This window comes from Petaurus breviceps, unplaced genomic scaffold, assembly GCF_028583685.1.
Source record: "Petaurus breviceps papuanus isolate PSGF00001 unplaced genomic scaffold, PetGlider_PUasm1.0 91041, whole genome shotgun sequence".
NCBI lineage: Eukaryota > Metazoa > Chordata > Mammalia > Diprotodontia > Petauridae > Petaurus > Petaurus breviceps.
Window position 1 is genome coordinate 10,195,901 of NW_027187400.1, and position 11,059 is coordinate 10,206,959.

Consider the following 11,059-nt stretch of genomic DNA (forward strand, 5'->3'; position numbering starts at 1 on the left):
TGTGTGTGTGTGTGTGTGTGTGTGTGTGTGTGTGTGTGTGTGTGTGTGCACGCGTGTGCTGCAGGTATGCCCGGGGCTGACACTGCCCAAGGTGAAGGGAAGGTGGGCTCCAGCACTGGCGGGCTTCTTCTTCCTCCTGTCGGTGGCTATGACCGGCTGCTTTCTATGGCAGTATCACCTCCGGAAGGCAGAGCTTGGTGAGTGAGTGTGGGAACCTGCCTGTCTGTTCTTTTGTTACACCTTAGAGTTCTGGGACCACCTATTCCCACCTTTCCACCCCTCCATTTGCAGAAAATGGAGTCGAAATAGTCCTGGATTGGGGGTCAGGAGTACTGAGTTCAAATTTTGACTCAGGTATTAATTATATGAACTTGGGCAAATTACTCTCTGGACCTCAGTTTCCTGATCTGTACAACGAGGGGTTTGGACTAAAGGATCTTAGGGACTGAATCCAGACAGAAATCTCTATAATCCTATGTTCTCAGATGCATTCTGAGCAGTTTTTGTACTTTGGGCACATGGCACAAAATCAATCCTCATTTTCCTTGTGGGAGAGCCGAAGTTGTAGCAGAGACCCTTGGGTCCCAGGAGGCCCCTGCTGAAAGGTCACTGATGGGGAGGGATGGACTGGGGAGAAGCTTGATGAGAATTCCCTGATTTGCTGCTGATGGGAGTGGAGGGAAGAGAGAACTTTCCACCTGGCAACTTCCTACTTTAACCAATTATTCCTGCTGCCTATGTACCAAATAGAGTTGTTTCTACACCCTTGGGGGACTGCCCTTGCTGTTAATGCCCCTTGAATTTCAGCACCCTGGGCCAAAGCCCCAGTGGTACTGTTCTAGTTATGTTCTGATTGTGGCTCTTAAAGGAATCTCCTACTTTCTCCCACCCAATCCATGGCCCCCATTGACTCAGGGAGGCAATAGGCAGGTGGTGACTTGCTCCCTCCCCCAAATCTGAAGATCACATACAGTTGTGTAATTCGGAGAAGTCACCAGGGAGTTCACTGTCCCAATGAGATCCTGGGTCCAGGCCCTTTCCTTAAGGACTGTCTAAATGGCATTATCATAGCCATTCAGGGCCCCATTAACGCCAAGGCAGATGGGGCATTCCTGGCTACATACATGGCAGCTTACAAGGGTTATTCCCACAGCCCCACTATAAGGCAGGAAGGTTGTATAAGTACCATTTGTCTCCTTTTACAGATGAGAAAACTGAAATTCAGACCTGGCCATAATCTCTCAGTTAATCAATCAATCCAAATTTATTTATGTGCTAGGAGCTGGAGATAAGGAAGACAAAAATGAAACAGCAATCCTATTTTTTGGGAGGCAATTAGGGTTAAGTGACTTGCCCAGGGTCACACAGCTATAAGTATCAGAGGCCAGATTTGAACTCAGTTCCTTCTGACTCCAGAACTGGTGCTCTATTCACTATACCACCTAGATGCCCCTAGTCAATCCTGTTCTTAAGGAACCCAAATGGAGGGACCTGGGATTTGAACCCGCTCCTGATTCCAAGTCCCTTGCTCTTACTAGCATCCCTAGGGACTCCTCTGTATTTCTAGTGCTTGGCACAGTGCTTGGCACATAGTAAGTGCCTTAATAAATGTTTGTTGACTGACTGGCTGGCCCTCTGGCCCTCCCAGTGAAGGGCCTCATTCACTGTCTAGGCAGTGGGTACGTTCTTGCTTCTGCCTCTCACTAGCCCTGTGACTTTGAGTCTTTCCTTCTGTAAAATAGAGATCACAATAATCACACTACCTATCCTGAAGTGTTGTGAGGAGGAAAATCCTCTGGGAACTAGACGGCATCATATTTGTTACTGTCCTCTGTAGGTCCCTCTGTCATGGAAGTGACCTCAGAAACTGTGAGGATGTGTCCCCGTTATCCGGAACCTGTGCGCCTAGAGCATCCCCTCCCTGTGTTGAAGGAGGCCCTGGAAAAGGTCAGTGTTACCCAGGGGGAACAAGTTATACAGTGACTGCAGAAACAGAAAGGACTGAAACATGTCAGCATACTAGAGAGGCGGGGGACTATGGGTGTGGGATGAGGCATACATGGGGAGATTTGGTCAATCTCTACTCCTTTGTTACAAAGGACGGTTCTGTTAGGGCAGAGGGGCTTCACTTCTGGAAGATGGGGATGGAGTTTGGCATGGATACAGAGAAACAAGAAATTCAGGGGAACAGTATGTGCAACGTGGGGGAAGCTGGATCTGGGGGAAGAGGGGCCCAAGTGGGAGAGATTTCCAAGAAGAGTGTGTTCTGGGCGTGGGGGACTTTGTGCTGCACCAGGCTCTGGCCTATGGGTATTCAGCCCCTCCTCTAAGGCTGCCTCTCTGTATCCTATAAGGTGGACAAGATTCTGAGGCAAACAATGCCCACTGCCCCGGGCCTCATGGCCATGTCTGCTGTGGTCATCTACAATGACACTGTGCTGTGGACTGGGAACTTTGGCTGGAGAAATGGCTCAGACAGGGCCTCAGGGCCCCCCAGCGAATATACCATCTACCGGTGAGCTTGCCAGGATTTGGATTAGTGTGTGGGAGGGTAGGGGGTAGGAAACAGGAGACCCTGGCATGGAGAGAGGGGAATGTTGGCAGCAGGCCCAGAGCCTAAGTCACAGACTTCTGAAATGAGACAGGCTTCCCTACCATAAGGTCATCGAGTGTTCAGCTCACCTCAGAGACCACCTGGTGTGACCTCATTTTATAGATGAGGAAATTGAGGCCTGGCTAGATATAACGTAGCGTCATAATCCAGGGCTAGAAGGGTACCTGGCCCACCTTCATCACTTTACAGATTAGGAAACTGAGGCCTAGAGAGTGGCATTCCTAAGATCATACTAAGTGGCAGAGTCAGGATTTGAACCTGTGTCCTCTGGCTTCCAATCCAGTGTTCTTCCCATCAGCACATGAGGTTGGGCTTGAATCATTAATCTCATCATTTTAGCCTATACCTGGGAAGCACGTGATGGAGTGGAAAGAACACAAGACCAATTCTGCTGTTCACCAGACCCGCAGAGACCTGCCAGAAGTTAGGCTCTGCCCCTTATAGATGTTCCTTCTCTAGAACCAGGGAACCCTAACTCTTAAGGACCACAATATCTGATTACTTTCAGAGTCAGCATCAAGTTAGGGACACAAAATATTAGGGAGGAAACTGAGATTAAAACACATGCAAGAATAAAGAAAGCTAGAGCTGGGAGATGCCTTACACCACAGAATATTAGAACATAGAATGCTGGAGATGAAAGTGACTTTAGAACGCACAATGTATGAACTGGAAGGGTCCTTAGAACATAGAACCTCAAAGCTGGAAGGGACCTAAGACATAAAATGCCAGAGGTAGAATGGACCTTAGAACACAGAATGTTAGAGCTGGGAGTGCCATTAGAACGCAGGAGGTCAGAGCTGGGAGGGCCCTTAGAATGCAGAATGTCAGAGCTGGGAGGGCCCTTAGAACCCAGGATGTCAGAGCTGGGAGGGCCCTTAGGATGCAGGATGTCAGAGCTGGGCAGGTCTTGGAGATCACCTTGGTTCCATCATCCCTCTTCCACCCCTGGCTCTGTATCCTGTAAAACAGCTGAAGAGCTCACACAGTTAGAAAGTTCTTTCTTACATGCAATGGTAATCTGTTACCCTGTAACATCCTGGTTCTACCTCTGGACCAGGAAGTTCAATAGTAATTCCTGGACCCGTGACAGCTCCTCAGATACAGACACAGAATTCATTCCTTCTCTGTCCCTGCCTCCCAGTGGCCTCTGCTAGGTTAAACATCCTCAGTTTTCTTATCTGGTCCTCCAACGATTTCAAGCCCACCCCTGGTCTCCTCTAGGCCCCTGGTGGGTAGGACGGGAGATGGCCCGTGGGGGATAATGGTGCTGCCCCTTGGACAGGATTGCCAGCATCTCCAAGATCTTCCCCACGCTCATGCTGTACCGCCTGTGGGAGGAAGGCATTGTGGTGTCCCTGGATGACCCCCTTGAGCGCTATGCCCAAGGCTTCAGGATCAAAAACCCACTTGGAGCAGGGCGGTGGCCTGCCTGGGGAAGCCTGATGGATGGGCTGGAGAAGGGGGCCCCACCAACCACAGTGACTCTCCGAAGGATGGCTAGTCAGCTTTCAGGTAAGGCGATCCCCTGTGCCCCTAAGCCCAGCGGGCTGATGGAGAGACAGGGTTTGAATGAGAATATCTTTAAAATGAAGTTACAGAGCTAGACTGCTTAGGGAATGGAGCCCTGTCCCCGGAGTCAGGAAGACCTCAGGTCAAATCCAACCTCAGTCACTTACCATGTATGATCCTGGTCAAGTCACTTGCCTGCCTCAGTTTCCTCAACTGGAAAATATGAGCACCTACCTCCGAGGGATATTGTGAGGACTGAATTGGCAAAGCACTTAGTGATAGTAGGTGATTAATAAATGCTTATTCCTTCTTCCCCTATCTCATGGGGTGGGGAACTTGCAGGCTCCAGGTCACATGTGGCCCTCTGGGTCCTCAAGTGCAGCCCTTCGGCTGTTAGGGCCACACTCAAGGAGTTAGAGGGCCACAAGAGGCCTCCAGGCCGCAAGTTCCCCAGTCCTGTCCTAGAGTTATTGTGAAGCTCGAACGAAGTAATTAATGGTGGGAAAGTGCTTGAAAACTCTGAGGCTGCTAAATGCAGGTTGTTGGGTCATTAAAGAGAGAAAGCAGAAATGAAGAAAATCGGGAATTTATACAGAAGACTGTCCTGAGAGCCTGCCCCCTTCCTTGGCTTGTGCCCAGAACATTCCCTTCACTGCTTCTTTCCCTTCTCCTAATCCCTCCTTTGAAATCCTATTTACCCTTTTTAAAAGGCTCAGCTCAAGGCCATCTTCTCCATGAAACTCGGTGCAGTGGAGAGAACGTTCTAGGCTTGGACCTGGGTTTGAATTTTGCCTCTACTCTCTGTGTGACCCTTGGCAGGCCACCAACCTCTCTGGGTCTGTTTCTCCATATGTAAGATGACCTCTGAGGTCCCTTCCAGCTTAAAAGCCAGGCTCTGAATTCAGAAGTTTCCTACATCTGTATGCAGGGGCAGCCAGGTGGCCCACGCGCCAGGCCTGGAGTCAGGAAGATCTGAGTTCAAATCTGACCTCAGATACTTACTAGCTGTGTGACCCTGGACAAGTCACTTCACCCTATTTGCCTCAGTTTCCTCATCTGTAAAATGAGCTGGAGAAAGAAATGACAAACCACTCCAGTATCTCTGCCAGGAAACCTCCAAATGGGGTCACAAGAGAGTCCACGACAACAGATCTGTTTATGGATTGTGTTCTATTTCCCACATCTTTATATATGTTCTTGCTGATGAGTTCCCTGGCACCCTGTAGTGAGACTGGGGCCTGGTTCTCCTAACTCTTAGCCCTTTGCTTAACTGTCCCTATTTCAGCCACACCCGACTGGCTCAGGTGCTCTCTCTTGCCTGCCTTCCTTTGCAGGGCTACCCAGAAGACTCCGCTCAACCACCCTGCTTTGGCAGGGGAGCACTGAGGATGCTCTGGCTCTCCTGAAGGATGACGTTCTCGTGGCTGATCCTGGAACCAGGTTGGGGGAAGCCATTCAGGTTCCTGCCCTGGGAGAGGGCTGTTCCTAACTGACCTAGGAGCCTGCTGGGGCCCTTCTCAGGCCCCTGGAGGAATTCTGTAGGAGAAAAGCTTAGAATGTTAGAATGAGGAGGGCCCTTAGAACACAGGAGGTCAGGGCTGGGAGGGCCCTGAGAACACAGGATGTCAGAGCTGGGTGACAGACCACCTAGTCCAAACCCCTCATTTTACAGATGAGGAGACTGAGGTTCCAGAGGGATGTCCCATAGCCAGGCCACATCCAAGGATCTGGACCTGGGTGCCCACATTGCAGATCTCTTTTTTCTCATTCCAGGTGTCATTACAGCACTCTGGCCTTCTCTCTGCTGGCCCACGTGTTGGCCAGGCACACTGACAATAGGGACTACCAGCAGTGGGTGTCTGAGAATATCCTGGATCGGTTGGGGATGGAGGACACAGGCTTTGACCTTGTGCCCTGGGTGCAGGCCCGGATGGCTGCAGGCTTCTATGGCAGTGGGCGCCCAGCCCCACTCTATGACCTCGGCTGGTACCGTCCCTCTGGTCAGATGTACTCCACACCTGCTGACCTGGCCAAGCTGGCAATGGTGCTCCTTGGAAGTGCCCCCCAAGGTGTCTTGGCACCAGACACACTGAAGACCATGCTGACCCCTCTCCTCACCTGTCCTGGGACCTACTTTGCCAACCAGACAGGCACACCGTGGGAGTTCCATGCGCAGCGGGGATACAGCATTGTCCGGAAGGATGGGGACCTGGATGGCTACGCGGCTACCTTTTCCCTGGTCCCTCAGCTGAAGCTCAGCTTCATTGTTCTCATGGCTGGGCCCCGTCCACCAGGGCCAGACCTGGTGACCCAAGTGTACGACATCCTCATCCCCGCCATGGAGGTAGCCTTCCGGGAGGTCGAGGGGAGCCTGGCGCCACCGCCAAGCCCAGCCCCTTACTTGGGCTTCTACACCTATGCCAACCTTACCTTCTATGAGATCCTCCTTGGGCCCTCGGGGGTGCTTTGCATGAAGCAGTTTGGGCCTCAAGTAGAGAAGCTGATCCCAGCCAAGTTCAGAACCCTAAAGCTGCATCACCTACAGGGCCGGGTCTTCCAGGTGGTTGTGGACAAAGAGTTCCCCTGTGTCCTGCCCCTGGGAACAGCCTGGCTCCCCTTGGAGACTCAGCATGGCCAGCTCCTTAACTTTTATCCCTTTGACCAGAGGGGACTCTCCCCAGGCTTTGATGCTCCTGGCTTGAACACGTACAAAGTCCTCCGAATGGCCCAAAAACCCGTCTTCAATACCTCAGCTTGACTTTACTCTGTTCTCACCCCTTCCCTCTTTGGTCTCAGCTGGTAGGACAGAACCAGGGGATGTCAGAGTGATGGGGAAAGGCTTGAGCTTTGGCCAAGGAAGGCAATAAGGAATGGTGACAAGATCAGGGAGAGGCCTGGGTCTGAATTCCAGCGGCAACACTCACGGGCTGTGTGACTATGGACAGATTCTGTTCCGTCTGGGTCTCAGTGTCCTTATCTATAAAATAAGGGCCTTGGACTAGAAGCTTCCCAAGGTTTCTTTTGGCTCTAATATTCTGTGCTCTCAGCTCATAGATTTAGAGCAGAAAAGGGACCTCAGACAGCATCTAGTCTCCATTTTACAGATGTGGAAACTGAGCCCCAGAAGGATTTGCCCAACATTATAAGGGAGTAACAGAAGTAGCTACCAGACTAAATGCCCTTTCTACTGCCCCAGGTGACCAGCACTCCCTTCCAGCGGGCACTTTCCACGTTCTGACAATCCTCCTTGGAATAATGGTTTGTGATTCTCCATGGATGCCCACCCTCATCCACCCGGGACCATGGCAAGGTTGTTACCAGACATGACCACCAGGTGGCAGCATTGTTCCATGGAGCAAATGCTTTTGCGCTACAGGGCCTCCCAAAAGTTAATGCTGTAGCTTAAAACGAGGCTAAGCCTTTTGAAAGCCTTCTATTCATTCCTAACACGTACCTGCCTCTGGGCCATCCCCTCCCTCCCACCCTCCGTGTGTCGATCCCATGTGGCATGAAGCAGCTAGACCTTCCCAGAGTCCTACACCCTGCCATCCGATCTGGGAAGCGGCTGCACGGTAAGTCAGTCAATAAACATTTAATAAGCACCCACCACGTGCCACCTACTACTACGCGTCTTCTCCAGTCTTTCTCTGTCCCCTCCGTTGGCTGCCCTCTCCCTGCTTCAGGAGCGTAGTGCTCCCTTCCCCATTTCCTATCTAAACTGGCCCTCTCCCACAAAAGGCTCCAAAACCAGTTCTTTATACCTGAGTCTAAATTTATGTCTCTAGGGCTACTTCCTGAGAATGCACTGTCAGCCCGGCAGAAGGGACTCAGAACTTGAACTTTGGAAAGAATAGAAAGGTCAGGTAAAATAGGTCGGGCAGGTTGGGTTCTATACAGGTAGAGTGGCTGATGGGGGTGGGGGAGGGGGGGGAAGAGGGGGAGAGGTAGAGAGAGAGAACTGCCCAGGCACTGGTACTGCATTGGTACCATGTTACTGATCCAGGGGAGTGCCAAGGACAGCACTTGGAACTCTGGGTCACTTTCAGTTGTTTTTCACTTGTACTTGACTCTTGGTGCCCCCACTTGGACATCCACTTGGCAGAGATACTGGAGTGGGTTACCATTTCCCTTTTCAGTTCATTTTACAGATGAAGAAATGGAGGCAAACAGGGTGAAGTGACTTGCCCAGGATCACACACCTAGGAAGTATCTGAGGTCGGATTTGAACTCAGGGCTTCCTGACTCCAAGCCTGGAGCTCTATCCATTTTACCATCTGGTTTCCCTTAGGGAACATGGGATGGGAAACAATGGGGCCTTTTCTGTCCCTTTGCTTGGGTTAATAAGCGCTCACATTTTTCTAGTGCTTCAGGGTTCACAAGAGGTTAATAATCCCACAAAAGAGGAGGAATAGGTTTTATTATTCCCATTGTACAAAGGGGAAAACTGAGGCCAGAGAAGGGCAGTGATTTGAACAACATCATACAAGTGAGTAGAAAGGACCAGGAGTCTTAACTCTGCCTAATCCTGCTGTTACTGGGGCACTTGGGAAGTGTCTGGGAAGCTCCTTCCTCTGACCTGGGCTGGGCTCAGTGGCTCTTACCGGAGCATTCTAGGTCACTGTTGCAGGTAACAGGGCATTAATACCCACCCTTGGATCAGCACATGTGCTCACCCGAAGCAGCAGACACTTGTCCCCACTCGAGCAGGGACAGGGTGCCTTACCTCTGCAGAGCTTCCCATGGGCTGGGAGCTGGGGTTCCTCCACAGACAGTTTTCATGGGGGAGGAATGTGAGAACAACTGTCAATGATGGCCACCTGGCTCCTCAAACGAGGCAGGGGCCAAAGGCCTCCTCCAGCCATCAGATCCTGCCCTCATGCTCAAAAGTGGACCATGCCTGGGGTCTCTCCAGCCATGGCCCCATTACCTCTGGGCAGGGAAGCCAGGCCCAGTGGGTCACATGTTCCTGAGATTCCTGGAGACCCCAGGGGATGGGCTGAAGGTCAGTCTAGATGGTTCAAAGGCCACTTGCCTCCAAGCCCCCCAACAAGCCTCCTCTGTACCCGTGGGCACAACTCATGGAGGATGGATTGCTTCCTCCCTGGTTCCACTGGGCCATTACTAGATGTCTGCACTGTAGTCTGGAACACTGGATGCCCATGACTCTAGGGGAGAGAGTGGCTGCCTCACTTAAAGCCAATTCACTCTCAAGTCAGGCATCACCCCATGATGTCACTGGTCCTTTTTGAGAAGGAGGTACCGACCAAAACCACAACCTAGCCCCTTCCCCTTGCTGTTGGAGTGTGTGTGTGTATATGTGTGTTTCTATGAGTATGTGCAAAAGTCTGTGATGTGTGTTATGTGTGTATATATGTATATGAGATATATATGAGCTTATATCTATACATGTAAGGGTATAAATTGCATGGTGTATACATTGGGAGTATGTGTGAATAATCCCTGTTTAAGAAAAATTTCATTTCTAGTAGTTTCAGGGATGGGTGAATATCGGCAGCTGGGACTATTTTTATACATCTCGTTAGTCAGTCACCAAACATTTATTGAGCACCTACTGTGTGCCAGGTACCATCCTAAGCACTGAAGAAACAAAGAAAGGCCAAAGACAGCCCTTGCTCCCCAGTGACTCTATCTAATTTGGGTGACGAGCCAACTGACTATTTAGGTAGAAGGTATGGGCAGAGTAAACGGGAGGTGGGCTCTGAGAAAGGTACCAGCTGTGAGTGGAGGGCCGGGAGGCAAGATCCGAGGGAAGGGCCCAGACTGACCCCCCCACATCTGAGTGGGGCGGGAATGGAAAGCCTCACCACTGGTAGATCAGCACGTGTGGGCATGTTTGTTTATGCGTGTGGATGGGCATGAAATACACGTGTTTATGTATGAGTGCCTGTGTGTCTGGGTTTGCCCATGAGGGTGGATGTGTGCATGAGAGAGTGTGTGGGGCCGTCATCCGTGTGTGAGTCCAAGGGGGGGAGAGAGGAGGCTGGGTAGTGAGCTGACTTCAAAGGGGGCTCTGGCTGCTGCCTCTGGTGTCTTAGTAATGAGGCGCAGGAGGACAGGGAAGGCAGCAGGGCCCCCTTTGAAGTCTTCCTGTCCTGCTCCCCTGGGCTCCAGTGCTGGGAGGAATGGGGCATTGGCAGCTGAGCCAGGGAGGGGGACTGGGTCCTAGAGCACCCCAGCTCAAGTGTGGGGGGAAGGGAGAGGTGAGAGAGAAGGAACAAGGTGGGGGAGCCTCAGGACTGGGCTAGATCTAGAAATTCTCCCCCATGAAGCCTGGGCTCCTACTCACACAGTCTGGGTTCAGCTCTGAGTCACAAGGGAATGGGAGCATGGCATCATGGGATTTGGGGCTGGTGAATACCCTTGGTGAGGCAGTGTGGCTCTAGGCTCAAATGCAGTCTCCATCCCAAACTTTGTGAGCTTGGGCAATCACTCAACCTCTCTGAGACTCAGTTTCCCTGAATGTAAAATGAAGAGGGTAGACTAAATGCCCTGTGATGGCCCTTCCAGCATTAAATCTGTGATTTGGTCGAACATTGGACAGATGAGGAAACTTCCTCCCAGAGGAAGAAATGACTTGGCCAGTGCCACACAGGTAGAAAGATCCTACACAGAAAGGATTTGGAATGGGAAGGGGGCTTAGAGGGGGAGAACCAGGAACAATGCAGAGAGAGGCAAATTTCTAAATCTGCCTAACAATGAAAGTTGTCCAGAAGTCAAATGGGCTGCCTGATGAGGTAGTGAGCTCCTCGTTACTGGAGCTATTCAAGCAGCCCAGAAGCGAAACCATTGAGTGATGTTATAGAGGGATTCCAGGGAAACCATTGAGTGATGTTATAGAGGGATTCCAGGGAAACCATTGAGTGATGTTATAGAGGGATTCCAGGGAATCCATTGAGTGATGTTATAGAGGGA

At 51.2% G+C, this 11,059-nt stretch overlaps 1 protein-coding gene across 1 annotated transcript in view; it reads left to right on the top strand.

The window, feature by feature from the left end:
* The window catches only part of LACTBL1 (lactamase beta like 1), a 9,738-nt gene extending 2,854 nt beyond the window's left edge, over positions 1-6,884 (top strand). Inside the window, exons 2-7 of the mRNA XM_069078918.1 lie at positions 92-197; positions 1,838-1,947; positions 2,355-2,515; positions 3,900-4,129; positions 5,461-5,566; positions 5,900-6,884. Of these exons, the coding sequence (XP_068935019.1) occupies positions 92-197; positions 1,838-1,947; positions 2,355-2,515; positions 3,900-4,129; positions 5,461-5,566; positions 5,900-6,884 (1,698 nt within the window). The remainder of the gene's footprint in view (positions 1-91; positions 198-1,837; positions 1,948-2,354; positions 2,516-3,899; positions 4,130-5,460; positions 5,567-5,899) is intronic.
* Positions 6,885-11,059: the final 4,175 nt, after the last annotated feature.